This window comes from Pseudopipra pipra, chromosome 2, assembly GCF_036250125.1.
Source record: "Pseudopipra pipra isolate bDixPip1 chromosome 2, bDixPip1.hap1, whole genome shotgun sequence".
In the NCBI taxonomy this organism is placed as follows: domain Eukaryota; kingdom Metazoa; phylum Chordata; class Aves; order Passeriformes; family Pipridae; genus Pseudopipra; species Pseudopipra pipra.
The window spans coordinates 91,742,067-91,758,092 of record NC_087550.1 but is presented as its reverse complement, the minus strand read 5'-3'; the positions used below and the strand labels follow the sequence as shown (position 1 = coordinate 91,758,092).

Sequence of the window (16,026 nt, the reverse complement as noted above, 5' to 3'; positions counted from 1 at the left end):
TCCAGTTGTCATCACAGTTTGCAAGTATGACAAGGGGAGAATTTAACAGCAGGCAGCACAAAGATCAAGACTAGAACAAAAAACAAAGAAGCAACTTAAAAATATACTACTGAAGTAAGTGATATCGAGTCAAGAATCTTCTCTGCAGTGCTTCATGTGCTTCCATTGTCAAATGTAATACAGTTTTCCCAGGAGTAAGCTTTCTTCTATAGGTTTGAGAATGTTCAGCACAGAAGGATTTTAGAAGTCCATTTAGAGGAAATAAAGCAGGATATTAGGGGTCAGTGTAATACTTACCTTGTAACACCCAAAAGCTTTTTCTATGTTATCCTCAGCTTCATAAATTTGTCCAAGAAATCTGTGTGCTTTGGGATCTCTCTCTTGTACATTGAGGTATGTAGATATGTATCTATGAAGGGGGAAAAAAAATCAGTTACTTGACCAGTATTTTTCATTAAGACTTCCCCTCCCACCTTGAGCTATAATGGCAACTTAATCTGCCACACAGGAAGTACAGATGTATTTTGTCCTAGATACTTTGGCCAGACCATACAGGAAGTATAGACATGTTTTGTTCTAGATACTTTGGCCAGACTTTTAAGTTAGTAGACATGTACTAATGCTACTTACTTGCCACCATTTCTGTTTATTAAAAAAAAAAAAAAAACAAAACCAAAAACCCCCAAAAAAACACAACAAAAAAAACCCCAACAAAGCAGAAGTTTGCAGAAATGGTAAGAACTACTCAATACAATGAAGGGGAAAAAAAAGCCACTTCAGCCTGGTAAGTTTTCCAGTACCACATAACTAACCTTCTTTTTAGTTATTGTTTTACAAATATTTAAATAGCACTCAATATCCACATTTACTGTTACCTTAAAGCAGCATGATATTGATCTTGCTTTCTCTGGTCTACTTCATATTAATGTACCTTTTCTTTTACATTTTAAAGAACAGAAAACCAAACATACATCAACGCATGTTACCTTTTAGCAAGTTCATATTCTTTTATTTCAAAATACAGCTTAGCAAAGAGGAATCCTTTCATCGATTTCTGAAGGAGAAAAACCATGACAAACATACTTTAGACATATAGTACTTCAAAAGTAATTCCATAGTGTGACCTTTCTTTTCAGCAATGCCTAATACTCAGATGACTGAATTTGACAACTAGTTATCAGCTCAAATCCACTCGTCATCCTTATGGGTTTGTTTTTGAAAGACGTAGGTTTAAGAATGAAAAGAGTTAAAGGTTTTGCTATAATTGGCAAAGGCTACTAGGCAAAATAGAGATTACAACTGAAGAAGCAACAAGCCTTTATACACGCACTAAAGAGAGTGGAAGAATAGGGTCTGCTACATTTAATTTATTTCATTGCAATGTAGCAAGGAAAAAAAAAATCCTACAAACCAAGAGATATCTGTCATTTAGCCCTGCTGTAATACACTGTCATCAGACACTGTTGTTTAAATATACTTAAGGAAAAAGGAATTTTTAAGTCCTTCTCAGTTTGGGCAAGAAATGTATTTATGCAGTACTTTATTTCTGACTAAAATAATTTGAACATGTACATTATACAGGCAAAAGGTGAAACACCTCCAAAGGTATTTTTGGGAGGCAGAATAAGGAAATAACAAGGGCAAAAGAAAAAGAAACACAGAGAGCTGGCAGAGGGCAAGATGTCAGAAGCACAAATAGGAGGAAAGGAGTGAAAGGAATGGGCTAAAGAACTGATAAAGTTACAAGCAAAAACCTCAAGGTAGAGCTAAACCAGACAAATTTACAGCTTCAACTCTCAATATCAGTTCAAAAGCAGATCTCGCTTTTAAACAAAAAAATACTGGAACTAGTTACATCTATGATTCCAAACAAGTGTGTACATTTTTAATACATTTGAATTACTAGTCTCCCTCTCTCTCTCACCAGCACTATTCATGCAAAATTTTAAAAAGTCATTAAAAATAAAAGCAGGCCTCCCAAGATACTTCGAGTTTTCAGCCTGTATTTTTGAAGTCTGTTATAAAAAGACAACACTGAAATTTGTCAGAGTGGAGTCACATTTGGCATCTCCTTTTAAACATGGATGAAAAGAAACCTCAAAATAAATGCTTTGCAGTCTTATAAGCACCCTCCTCCTAAAATCAACACAATAAGAACACCAGTAACATTTTCGACCACTGACTGTGCTTATACAATTAGTTGTAAACATTACCTATAAAAAAAAAAAAAGACAACAAACTAAATATGCACCAGTAGGTCTTAAGCACAAGAAGAGAAGAGGATTTATTTTGTTGCTGACTTCACTAGGAATATCAAAAATATTAAAAAGCCCCCATGATTCTGACAGTGATGTCCTTGACACGGTCTGCTCTGAACAGCACTCAAGTCAATTACAAGATCCACAGAACAACTTTGTTACTGTTGGAAAAGAAGTACAAATCATGAGGACCTACACTGGCCCTGCTAAAGGTCCCTCTGCATAGTGATGAACATGGATGCATTCACACTATTCAACAGTGCTGAATATTGTAATTCCACAATAAAATCAATTCAGAGCAGCAGAACAGGATCTTTCAGGAATAACTGCCATGAATTGCATCAGACCTGTATACCATTTTCCAGATATAATGAAAAATGGTAAAAAGTCATGCAGAATTCCTCATCGTCCTGTCTAGTTACTAAAATACAATAGGAAGATTATTTTTTCCCAGTTCTTCCTCTTTTAATAGTGCTATACAGACAAGAATATTAATCACGTGGCACATAAAAAGAAACTGAAAGTGTCTCACATGTTCCTTGTTTCAATTCTTTTCCCAAGAAAGAGAAACTCCAGAAACTCAGGAACTAAACTCTCACAAAATTGAAGAACTCAGTACTCAAAGAACTAGTAGACTCTTTAAGACTTACCAGGTGTAAAAACCAGCTGCGCAGCTCTGGTAAACCATTGCTCCCAGTTAGGGAAAGCACCTCCAGTAAGGGAAACCCCACGACCCTTGCTCTCAGCAGCTTCCCCTAGCTCTCTCGACTTACAGAGATCCTGAGTAAATCAGGACTCACAGATTCTTCCAGAGACACCGTAACTCGCAGAATCTCAGAATACTTCGGGTTGGAAGGGACCTATGGAGATCACCTAGTCCAACTCCGCTGCCAAAGCAAGGTCACCTAGAGCAGGTGACACGGGACCACGTCTAGGTGGGGTCTGAGTGTCTCCAGAGAGGAATCCTTTTTCCTCTTACCGCCACGGATGCGGACGGGCCGAGCAGACCGAGCCCCAGCACCGAGGCTCCGGGTACGGCGCGGGAGTCGGCGGAGCGCGGCCGCCCCGCACCCCGGCAGGGCAGAGGCAGCGAGAGCAGCCGCCCCCCGGCCCAGCCGGGCAGCGAGGCCTCCCGGCGGCGCGGGGGGAGGGGGGCCGCCCGTCAGGAGGCGAGGCAGGGCCGCCGCTGCCGCCCCACGCGAGGCGAGTGCGGGAAGTGCTCCAGATGGGCTCGACGGAGCGGCCGCAGCGCCCCCCGGGCCCGGCGCGGGCGGGGAAGGCGAGGCCGCACTCACCTCTCTGGGGGACGAAGTCGCGGCCTGCACGGAGGCGACGTAGCGCTCCACCTCGGGCTTCGTGCGCCTCATCATGGCGCCGCCGCGGCGGCGGAGGCCGCGCCCGGGCTGCCTCCCGGCGGAGCGCAGTTCCCGGCCGGGCGGCGGGCACGGCCCGGCGCCGCGGAGGGGCAGGAGCAGGAGCGCAGGGAGAGGAAGGCAGGAAGCGCCGGAGGAAGCGCAGCAGCGACGCGGCCGCCGCTCGTTACGCAAGTTCCCGCGCCCCGTGCGGCGCGCGCAGCCCCGGCGAGTGGGCGGGGACCGCCCCGCCCCTATCAACGGCCGGGGGGGGCGGGGCGGGCGGGGCGGCGCATGCGCAAGGGGGCGGGGCGGGAGCGCGCAGCTGCCGAGAGGCGGGGCGGGGAAACTTGTCACAGTAAATCATCGGCTGTAGCGTTTGCTCACCTGCAGCTGTAATAAACTCTCACCTAAAACTATGTAACTCTCATCCAAATAGTATATAATAATGTATTAGGTGATAATATATTTATCAGCTAAATAGCTCATTCATTCATGGCCAGGCTTCGCGAACGAAGGTTTGGGAAGGGCTTTACCCACATTTGCTACAAGCGTGCTGGTGGCTAAAAAAGCCAATGCGAGATAGACAAGACCGGTTGCAAAAGGCACAGCAGAAATATACTCTCTCTATATATAGATATGTATATAAAATAAACTCTCACCTAAAACTTCGTAACAGTTCTGGTGCTCCTGACATAAGGGGGACACAGAACTGCTGGAGCAAGTCCAGAGGAGGGCCAAGAAGTTGACAAGAGGACTGGAGCACCTCTCCTACAAAGACAGGCTGAGGAAGTTGGGGCTGTTCTGCCTGGAGAAGAGAAGGATGTTTGGAGACCTCATTTCAACCTTCCAGTGTCTGAAGGGAGGCCACAGGGAAGCCTGAGAGGGACTCTTCGTCAGGTACTGTAGTGATAGGACAAGGAGTATCGGGTTCAAATTGAAAGAAGGGAATTTTAGGTCAGAATTTTACGAAGAAATTCTTTACTGTGAGGGTGGTAAGACACCGGAACAGATTGCCCAGGGAAGTTGTGGGTGCCCCAACCCTGGCAGTGTTCAAGACCAGGTTGGATAAGGCCTTGAGCAACCTGGTCTCCTGGGAGGTTTCCCTTCACATGGCAATGGGGGTTGGGACTAGATGATCTTTAAGTTCCCTTCCAATCCTTAACATTCTATAATTCTATATTGGGTCATTCACAGGAGCTATAAATTTAATCCGTAAGCATGAGAGCCTTATCACCGAGACCCGATGCTCTAGAAAATGAGTCTCCAAATATTGTAGCAGCTGTGGTGAGAAACTTTTATTTTTCAGGCACTGTGAATGGTACAATTAAACAATTAAGCTCTAAAGTACATCTGGGAACATGGACCAGAAGATGACAAGATCAGCAACCCTCAAGGCAGGACAGATTTGCAAGTTGTAGTTGTACGAGTTTGGTGGCTTGAGGATAGTGGTCCCCTGGTGAAATTCCCAGCAGGCAGCCTCAGATTCTACTCACTGGAATTAGCCATCTCTCCTGCCAATTCAGACACTTCGGTCAAAATGAGACCACTGGGCTCTGTTTCTGAAGAAGTATAATTAAAAATCCCTCCAGTTCTCAATCTCAGACAACCCATTGACAGCCATATGATTCCTGCTACATCTAAAAAATACCGATGGCCCCACATCTTACCCTCTTTGCAGGAAAAATAAGGAAACATAGCCAACTTGTTTTTGTAAGGAGACCACTAGCATCCATGTAACACCTTGACTGAACAAATTGAGCCTCTCTTTTATTATTTCTTCTATTAATGGTGATTTAGCCATTGGATTTAGTTCCTAAAAAAAGATCATTTTTTTTCTCTGTACCTTTTAATGATGTGTCTACAACTGGGGTTACTAACCAGTTTATTATCTGCACCTGCCAGGTTAAGTAATAAAAGTCTTCATGCTGGTACAGGGGACTACACTGGAGTTTACTCAGTTGTCTCACTGGAGAACATTACTGCTCTTCAGCTGATAGGGAGGCATGGGCAATTGCCTTCATACAGACCAGGTCCAGTACTTCGACACTGGTCACTGTTTTGCCCATCCCTGTGGAAGTGGCACCCCCATGTTGTCCCTGGTGGTCACAACATCGGGCAGGACAGCATTGACTCTAGTGCTGTCCGTGCAACCAGACTGTGCTCAGCTCAGGTCACTACCTATCCATGGGAACAGAGCACAAGGCTTGCCACTGCAAGCAGCAAAATGGCTTAGGCTCAGCTTCTTCCCCCTACAGCAACATCCATTGGGCTTTCTGGAGTGCTCCCTACTGTTAGCCTAAGCAGGGGCTTCTAAAGGAATCTCTCTTGACCACACATGATTGATTGAAGGAGCAGAAAGGGGCAAAGCTTCTGAGGCAACCATTCCCAAATCCCAGACTCACAGCATCTTTGAGAGACTTTGTAGGGGCATAATAGATCTTGCCTAATTCAGGAATTATGTGCAGCTATGCCAAATATTTATAATACTGATGGGTCAGGACAGGAAATGAGTTTCAACACCAGACGTGTAATTGTTCAGGCTGTCTAATTGCTACCTTGCTCCCTGGCTCTGCTTTGCAACTTCTTTTAATTAATCCTCTTCATGAAAATGTCCAGGGGTATTATTCTAATGACAGTTCACACCATAGACAGCTCTCAGGAGAGCTGTATGGATTTAGGGAATTCTCCACTTGAGATAGGACCCCAATAATAACAAAAACATTTTCACTGTGAGGGTGATGAAGCACTGAAACATACTATCCACAAAGGCCTGAGAAATCTCCTTCTGTGGCAACACTCACAGGCTTGGCTTCTGTACTGATCCAACTCTGAGCAGATGCCTGGGCTAGCTGATCTCTAGTAGTCCCTTCCAATGAATATTATTCCATGCTTCATCAGGCCTTCAACCTTTGAGTATTCCAGATGCTCTCAGTGCTACATTGTGGGATCTGAGATACACCTGCTCGTGTTCATGAAACAGAAACCACTGCCTTGGTGAACGGTAGCACAGTGTTCACCATCAGGAACTTGGAAATGGAAAACCCACCCTGTGTCAAGGCCCAGGGCTGCCAGAGTGGAGAGCAGACCTAAGGCCACTGTGCTGTAGGTGGATGTAACCCCAAGCAACAGGCATGTGATCCAGGTCTTGCCATTTAGCCTCAAGATTAGGGACCCTTCCCAACTCTGAGCGGTAAGGCTGGGCACACGTAGGCTGAAGGAAAAGATGTGCAGCCAGTGTAAAGTGAAAAACCTAGAAGTCAATTACAACTTCAAGGGGAAGCACTGCTGAGTTTGGTCTGCTGAATCCATGGCAGAGTCCAACAGGGCTACCATGCTAGTTATGTAAATGCTTTTGGGGGACATTTTAAGCTTTTGTAGTCTTCAACGCAGTCAGGACTGCATTTATAAATGTTATGGCATTCAATAATTATGTAAGATAAAATAGTCAAAAAATATCCTACCTAGCACTAAACTGGAAGTTTGGGGTGACAGGTTCATTACAGTGAAAGGAGAGAAAAAGTTAATAGGAAGGTGTATGTTTTAAACTCAGACAAGATACCTTCTTTAGGAAAACCAAGTGACTGTGCCTATTCAGAAAATATCTAGAAGAATCGAGTTGTTCTTTATGAAACAAACTGTGGTTTCTTTTATGAACCTTAGAACTAACTACAGACATATACCTTTAGGAAAGATATATGTCTCCTTTAAAATAGGATAATAAGGAAGTATTTACTTAGTCAAGGTAAAAGCCCACGGAACCAAGAGAGCCTTACTGCTTTCCCACCCTTCTCAAGCACTGATTTCAGGGAGGTGATACAAGGTTTAATAACATGACCTTTATTGATGACAGTGGAAAGCAGATGTTTATTTTTCATAAACAGGAAAGAAAATTTTACTTCCTATTATGTAATTACATAAAATCTGTTTAAATCACTAATACAAAAAAAAGTTAAAAAAAATGTTTGTGTACTTCATAATGTAGTACCATCAAGAAGTCCTAAGTAACTGTATTTTCTATAAGAAGGGAAAAATAAAACAAATTTGCATGGACAGAAGTCAATAGTATAAAAGAATTAAATGTATGTTATAAGGAATTTTGATTATTTGTAAGCTCAGTCCATGAGGATGGCTAAAGAAGTAGATCCTAGCAGGATCGAACCTTGCATATTTACACTCACAGGTGTAAAAGTAATATTGCCAGTTAATTGAAATATGCATTTTCAGTATTTTTCTGAAAATTACTGAAGTCTAGAAGCTACATTTTAAATTCAGATGTTCACATTTGAAATAAAATGCTTCTCACATCCTTTATAATTAAGGCAAAGTATGTTATCTTTTGAAAATACCTTCTATATAGTTTTTGCATAAAAATATGAAATAAAAAATAAAACTATATATGTTTAATGGAACACTGTTATGTATGGTCCAGCAGAATAAGGCACAAAAAGTAAATAAAATGCTAAAGCATATATAAAAGTTAATGTGTTATTTTAAGTGGAATATAGCAAAATTCAAGTAGTTCTGAGTATGCTCATTTCTTGCAATAGGAATACATTTTTATATAGGTATCTCATGCTAAGCCTGATGTACAAACATTCATCATGTAAGCATAATCTATCTGAAGTAGGTAATTTGTACAGTGACTTTATTTAGAAATCTGATAGTTTTCAAACCATCTGAAACAAGGCTCCTTAACGAAACTTCTCAGCCTGAAATTCCAAGCATGAATTTTTCCATGAGGCAAAGTACATTGGTTTCTTGCCCAAATCACAACATGAGTTGAACAAGTTTTGTCTGCATGCTTAATATGAAGGTTAATATTTTCATTAACATAAATGACAATTCATGCCCCTAAAGCTGGGCACATTTGCACAGTTTGTTTTCACAGGTGCTCACAAGCAAATTTTCTCTCTGTAAAATTCCACAGAGATTAGTGTACAGAATGGGTTTCCTGCATCAGTACAACTACATTATTGGTCAGAAACCTTTCAGGTGAGCTGCTATTTAATTTAGTCTGGAAGTATTGTCTGTTTATCAACAAATAAGCATACATGTAAAGAGAACAGAGAATCTTATGATATTTTGGTTTGATAGAAGGCATACATCATCATTTGTTGTCTGACTGCAGCATCAAAATATCTTATGATATTCTGGTTTGATAGAAGGCATACATCATCATTTGTTGTCTGACCACAGCCTGTCCCCCACCTCACCCCACTAAGTAATATCTCTAAGATTTTCGCAAAGGAAGGGGAGAGCAGATGAGGTCTTTACTTCCTTCCCAAAGTTTCAGCTAGTTTCTTCAGTCTTTTCTTCAGCTCTAGAGGAAACTTCTCATAACACTTTTTGCAGACAGGCTTCATATCAAACTCAACGAATTTATTCCTAAAACAACAAAGCAAAAACCAAATTTTTAGCAGGTGAGATTGTGAAAAAAGGAATTAAAAAAAAATCTCCTATTAAATGTGCACAAGCAAAATATTAAACCTCCAATTTATACATATATGTTAAGTTACTTTTACAAAGTTATATACACTGTAGACAGTGATTACTGTTGAGTAAGCTACACCGTTTTTACCCAGATGTCCGTTTTTATTAACCATGTAATTTAAAAAGCCTTTCGAACCTAATTGTACAGATAAAGAGACTAAACATAAGATAATGGAATCATAAGTCAATATTTCAAGTTGCAGTTGCATAAAAAATATTTTGGTTTTGATTGCCATAAATTCATGCAGAAGCTTAAAAAAGCATCCTTAGCACTAACCAAAGAAGAAAGCAGCAGGGATGGTGGTAAGAAGGAAAAAAGTTTACAAACAGATTGGCTTTTTCTTTTTCTGCTTCTCTTTATCCTTTGCTTCACGTTCCCGTTTGGCAAGCCGTCGCTTAAATTCATCTGGCATTTTCTCATAACAGTGTTTGCAGACAGGTTTTAGATCAATTTCAACAAACTTATCCCTTTAGAGTTAAACACAGAAAAATAAAGGACAGAAAAGGAGAAGAGTTAGGAAGCATAACTGAAGGAAGACCTGAACAGACAACTGAGAGAGACATAAAGTAGTAAGTGGAGCAAGAGGAAGAAAGATGCACATATTTCCTCAATGCTGCTTAGATGTTCTTCATACAGTTACAGCTACACTGTAGCAATATGTACACATTGAAGAGAACTACTGATATGTTTTGAAGGCATCACACTTATTGATACACTTACTTGAGTGTTAACTTAGTGTTGCAAGTTGAACAAGCGAAACAGTTCACGCACCATGCCTTATTCAGAGCAGACACAACTAGGGAGATGTGAAAACCAAGAAATCATTAGCATTGCCAAAAAAAAAAAAGGTATTACAGAAATTTTAAACTCACATATTCATGAGGTGTGAAAAACAGTCACTGATCCTTGTATCAGGTATTAAGGACCATAATAATTATGTGGCAGGACTAGGGAGGCAAATGTAGAGTGTAGCGTAGCAGAACTGTGAAGCATTGATAAAACTGTCTCTGAGGCAAGACTGGCTTAACCTATTTTTGCCTCCTATTTTTGCTTCCACCTCATCATACACCATGCTGATCTCAGGCAACCATTCTATGAGGCCGTGTTTCCAATTTAATCAGGAAACATTTCCAGCTGAAGAGAAATCCAGCAAAATATTGGATTCTTATAATTTGCGACAACAAAAAAGTGTCAAATTTGTGCACAGAAATGAAAGACAAAATGTAATCAAACACATACATTGAAAATAAAGAAATTACTATATTCTGTTCAGTTCAGAGACCAAAACATACACTATAGGTGTCAGATTATATAGTGAAACCTTGCAATCATACAAAGAAGTAGTCCTCCAACAAGTTCCAGTTCTGCTCATTCTAGTAGAATTTTAATGAAAAGGAGGACTCTGTTTCCTTTAAAGCATTTTGGATTGTCATTCTGTAGTTATAGTCCAGTCCAGAAAATGTGTGGAAAGCGCATCTCTGGAATGTATGTCTTATCCTATAGTTACATGACTATAAATGAGTATGTGTCTCGTTTTGCACGTTAGAGGCTTCCTCCTACTTTGCTAATGGCTTCGGCTTAGGTGAGGCTAGCATTGGTATTACAGTATTTACTTTGGGCAGGGGTAAATAGGCACATAATGTCGCATTATTTTAGGCAGAATAATTCGCTTTGGGCATTTTATCAGAGCTGGTTACCCAAAAAGCCTCTCAAAACCGCCCCCCCTCCAAAAAAAAAAGCAAAATCCCCAATCAAACAATAACAAAACAAACAAATCACTATCAGTTCTGCCTTTACAGGACACATATTTCCAAGTATTATCATTCCTGGTTTTGTGACATTATCATTAGCCTAGATTTTCAAAAGACAGGTGCCTATGATAGATAGGTAAATATCTCCAGGAACCACTGGCATAATGGGAATAAGGCACTTTAAAAAAATTCCTAAAAGTGCCCACCTATGTCTTTCAATATCTAAATATTTTTTCAAATTTGGTTCATGATCTTCCTTTGAGGAGATGTCTGTGTGGTCATTCTCACCCTTGCATGTGTTCTTTTTGAAGCTGGTGGGGCAGGAAGCCACTCCTGAGCATCTTCCAGCATTCCTGGCCTTTACAAGTCACTAAGGGGTTTCATGGTTCTCTTCAGCCACTGAGTGGTCTTCTACCATCATGAAATGCTTGCTATAAGGTTTTCTTACCATTTGGGCTCTGACTAATTAACTCTAATTTAATTACTGATCAAGAGAATGGCTGGGTTTTTTAATGAGAACAATCAAGGACTCAACACAGGGCTGTTTTCCCCTTACTGTCACTTTTAAAGAGAACTTCCATCAGAAAGGAACATTAAAAAAACAGTTAGAAACGTGCTTACCATCTCCTTCAATCACACGGTTGCAATGGAAACAAACATCACCAAATAGCTGAAGAGCAAAGAGAAGTAAGGGATTTTTAATGTGATGATTTTATTGAGCGTAACTTCTCAAACTAACAAAATAACTGTATTTCAGCTGATGGGCACAGTTGCTTTCCTATTTGTTCCAGTAAAATAAGGAGAATGCTGGCAAGTCTGGTCTGGTTTTCCAAGTACGTTTTGCATCATCTTATCACAAAAGGTCTTTATAATATTTAAGATACACATTTGTTTACCTTTATTTGATCCTCTGTAAATCAGATTTTGTTTTGTTTTAACATTTCTCTAATCCTGAACATTTGAAATACAGCAGTTGGTGTCACAGACACACTCTTACTAACCAAATAACTGAACATCTGGACTTACACACATGATTAGAATGACATATTGCTGTTTCTGGCAAAAACTATAAGGAAACATTATTTTTAGTTTTAAAAAAATGAAAAGGAAACTTTAGGACAAAAATTATTCATTCTTTTTCCAGGCTTAACATTTGTCCATAATATAACAATTAAGAAGTGCCCAAAATTTTGTGTATTTTTTTCTAACTGCAGTAGTTAACCTAGTAAAAGACATCCACTCTACATACAGCTCTTGTCTGGTATATGTATTTGCCCCATCACAGCTGCAACACTATTACTACTAACATCATGGCATTTATAGTCTACAGTAAGCCAGCAACAATCATCTGCTCTTCACCACTGACAAATTAAGACTCCCTCTGTAATTAGTAGGTGCCTTACAACTCCCAGATGTAACCCCTACTCTTGTGTTTATGTAAGCAAGGAGGTGAATGTGACACAATGCAGATATGGCTTCCAAATAAAAAAGGTCTGTACATCATGGTGCTGGACTCCACAACCAGGGGAGTCTGGAGAGAGGGAACTGCAATATATAACTTCTGTATAAATGCAAGTGGTCACTAGGTGGTGTCTTCTGACAAATTTAAGTCTTCGAGGTCTTCATCAACTTAATGACTGAGGGGATGATGCAGCTATGTGACCATACAGTCATCTTTAGAGTTAACAGCAGTAGGAAAATCCAGGCTACTCACTATAGCCTCGTCTTCAACTGCAGTTACTGAGTGGCAAATCTTCTTTAACTTCTTGGAAAGACTGGGTGTCATTAGCTGTTCTGATCTCACAGGCATCTAAAAGCCTGTAACAGCTCTACTTAAGTAGACTAAGCTTGAAGAACATCTTGATACTGATTGTCCTGTGAAATACCTGCAGGTTTCTTTCTCTATGCAAGAATGATGAATAGAGAAATCTGTATAAATTAACTGCAACAGAACATCTCCTAATTGGCATTACACCCACAGGTGCCTTCAACAAAACAGAAGAATGTCCATGTTTTACATCTCTAATAAAATCAATTTGTGAGTTTACCAATTAATGGCATTTTTAAAAATATGCAACCTTACCTGATTGTAGTGAGTTTCACAATACGCCAAGCCCTTTCTCTCATAATGACGATGACCCAGGAATGGTTTTTCACATTTTGCACAAACAAAATGCTACCAAGAAAATGACACATAAATTTTTTTATTTTTTGGAAGTAACGTTATTTTTTCTGGAAAGCAAACCAACCAAGTCCACTACTGAACGTGACTGAAGTCTACTGGCTAGCTGTGCCATCTCTGAAAGCAAAGTTAAACTACATCTAGACCACTAAAATAATATTTCTTTTAATGTCTTCAAAATTTCGATCCAGAAGTTACCAAAAAAAAAAAAAATCAAGCAAAGGATTCTCATTTTTTTATCGATGAACAGAATTAGAAGTTATTAAATAATCTGCACCATCATTACACTCTTGTGAAGGAAGCATTTCCTAGAGGAGATTTTCTAAATTTTCTAAACTAAATGGAAGATGTGGAACTCAATCTTGTAGATGGCCTTGAAATAAGAACTCTCACATGAACTGTTAAAAGAGATAAGTATATGGCAGGTGACTATGAAAGACCTAAGGGTATTACGATGCTCAGTAACATGATTACCACAGATCGTACATGCACGGTTTTGCACTCTGAAATTTTCTTTTGTAAGGACCTCACCAGGCCTCCTTTGATTACTGATCTTAGTTGCACAGTCAAAGCTCTCTGTAAGGTAGGAAATTACTCCTATTCCACAGTGGAAGACTAGCCACAATAAAGCTGAAGAAGGATTCAGAGAAAGTATCTATAATTCTTGTTGCAAACTTCGATAATCCTTTCATTGAAACTGATCAGCAAAATCACAGATTTTTTAACAGTAAATATGTTAATGTTTACATTTGTAAAAGACATTTTGTATCATCTGATATTTACCTCCACATGCCATTGTTTTCCCATAGCATTCACCACACGGCCTTCAATTGGTCTTCTACATGCCCCACAGATGGGGACACCCATTTTGTCATGGCAGGGTAAGCAGTAGAGTTCTCCCTTCAGCTCACGAGCATCTGCAGTAAGTTCCTTCCTATTCAGAAATTAATGAATTGAGAGCATGAATGAAGGCACTGAATGGTATCAACTCTTGAGAGTTTATGAAAGAAAAAATTTTTAGCATTTGTTTAGAAATTATACTACAGTGATGCGGCAGCATCAAATATAACATAGTTCAACAGAGTTCAAGACTGATCACAGTAAACTGAGAACAGGCTGCTAAGCGAGCTGCACTAACTCTCTTGGAAACAGCTACTGAACTATTGTCATTCTGCTTATGCAGCACAAATGTGCGTGTGCAAGCTGCAGATGTTTGGTTCATATACTGGCACTCATTACCAGTTTATTTCAGATTTGCATAACTGTAGCTGAAAGTAAATGTAGTCCTCTACGTCCAGGTACATTTTCCTTGAAAGAAAACTACAGACCCAAACGAGCTAGGTTTATTCATTTCCAATTGCAGAATCTCATACACTCTACTTTTCAGTAAATTGCATTGGTTAGATACTGAGAACAGATAAACCTTAAAGGTGACCATAACCACTAATACTCTCAACCGGTTGCCACTGACAGAACACTACATATTGTTATTCAAATCAGCCTTTGCTATGGCACTGAAATAGTAGCTTCCTTTGCACCAGAAAGAAACAACTAAGAATCCATGTTATGTCCTGCAATGCCCCATGGTCCGTGCATCAGTGCAGGATGTAGAAATGTGCAGTTTCACATGCTGCAGCAGCAGAAGCTGAGAAAATGAGGTGGGAGAAAGCTCCTAAAAATGATAGCCTTTAAAAAGAGAGAACAAAGTTTGCATACCACTCAACTATAAAGAAATAACATAAGAAAGATAGTAATTCAAGCAGGAAAAGAGGACCATTTTTCTTCATCTCCTAGCAGAATAAAGAACTATCATTTTGCTGCTACAGAAACTGTATCTATGTCCATACTTCGTATTTTGTAAGGTACCACCTTGTCCTGCAAAGTCCAATCTTTCTTTACTCCCCAACAGTTCAAATGCTACCATGCTACTGCTACCAAAAGCAGTAACACACGTTTGGCCACAAGACATCCAAACCCCATTCCCTCTTGCCAGCTGTACAGGAAAGTTTTCACTTTAAGATGAATCAAATAAGCTCAGCATTTTCCTGTTTTCCTTTGCAGAACTCAAGTTACCCGCAGTTTGCACAGTTGAAATGATCAGGGTGATAAGGGTCATTTTTGAATATGAGAGGCTGTTCATCAATAATGGCATGACACTTCTGGCAAATGTACTTTCCCAGGCCTCTGGCTTTTTCCCTGTTATGGCAAGGACGGCAGAGATGTCTGAAACAACATAAAAAAAGAGAGGTAAGTACTAGTACCAAGTACTACACTGCAAAAATCTATCAAAACTTCATTTCAATAAGTCCTTTTTGGTGGGGAAAGTAATCTTTAAAACAATTTCTTTGCTAGGCAAACCAAGTTCAGAGCAGCAAAATTATCTCCTAAGTTCAGGGTGATCATTTTATTTTCCATCTCTACAGGAGTATCATTTCTTCAGCTGAGTTTAAGCTATGTTGAAACACAGAAAACAAAGTTTGCTATAGATTGTTGTTGCTGAATGTTTTACTTTCAAAATCTTAGAAATTTAGATTGGAAGCTGGATGACTACACAAATCGTAATTCTGTAGATAATTCTGTATGTTATACATATGAAGGCAATGGCCATAGAATTCACCTGTAAAACATTCTTCTGATCATAGCTGGTAAAAATATCCGACTCCATGAAGGATCCCACCGAACATAAAGGAATATTAATAATAAGATGCCAAACTAGACCAAAATTGGAGAGCCCGTTGGAAAAAGAAAGTAAAAATGGTTTTTAAAAAAATAAAGACAGTATTTCTGTATCTGAATGTTTTCTCTCTTTTTACATATAACAATGGCCCCAAAATGTCACTGGGTAGAGAGCATGTTTGCCAAGAAACCTACTGTTGAAATAGGTACAATGTTAATATCTTAAGGTACCCATTCTTAGTTTTGTGATGCACTCTTAGATCTCTTCCCCACAGAAGATGCTTCAGTTGCTCCATCTGAGCTGGAAAGCTTC

The 16,026-nt window shown here is 39.8% G+C and overlaps 2 protein-coding genes across 13 annotated transcripts in view; both read right to left on the bottom strand.

Annotated features, from left to right (window-relative positions):
• The window catches only part of RGPD4 (RANBP2 like and GRIP domain containing 4), a 33,068-nt gene extending 29,238 nt beyond the window's left edge, over positions 1-3,830 (bottom strand). For 3 of the 6 annotated variants that reach the window (XM_064646400.1, XM_064646402.1, XM_064646401.1), the window contains exons 1-3: positions 3,554-3,830; positions 987-1,054; positions 298-409 (exon numbers count right to left, since the gene is read on the bottom strand). In XM_064646400.1, the coding sequence (XP_064502470.1) occupies positions 298-409; positions 987-1,054; positions 3,554-3,628 (255 nt within the window). In that variant the 5' untranslated portion in view covers positions 3,629-3,830. The remainder of the gene's footprint in view (positions 1-297; positions 410-986; positions 1,055-3,553) is intronic. The other 3 variants (XM_064646403.1, XM_064646404.1, XM_064646405.1) reach the window with 1 other exon arrangement.
• Positions 3,831-7,429: 3,599 nt separating this feature from the next.
• Positions 7,430-16,026, bottom strand: part of LIMS1 (LIM zinc finger domain containing 1) — a 70,771-nt gene continuing 62,174 nt past the window's right edge. For 5 of the 7 annotated variants that reach the window (XM_064646396.1, XM_064646398.1, XM_064646397.1 and 2 more), the window contains exons 5-11: positions 15,111-15,260; positions 13,821-13,971; positions 12,939-13,031; positions 11,477-11,525; positions 9,825-9,900; positions 9,381-9,571; positions 7,430-8,998 (exon numbers count right to left, since the gene is read on the bottom strand). In XM_064646396.1, coding sequence (XP_064502466.1) covers positions 9,424-9,571; positions 9,825-9,900; positions 11,477-11,525; positions 12,939-13,031; positions 13,821-13,971; positions 15,111-15,260 — 667 coding nt within the window. In that variant the 3' untranslated portion in view covers positions 7,430-8,998; positions 9,381-9,423. The remainder of the gene's footprint in view (positions 8,999-9,380; positions 9,572-9,824; positions 9,901-11,476; positions 11,526-12,938; positions 13,032-13,820; positions 13,972-15,110; positions 15,261-16,026) is intronic. The other 2 variants (XM_064646395.1, XM_064646393.1) reach the window with 1 other exon arrangement.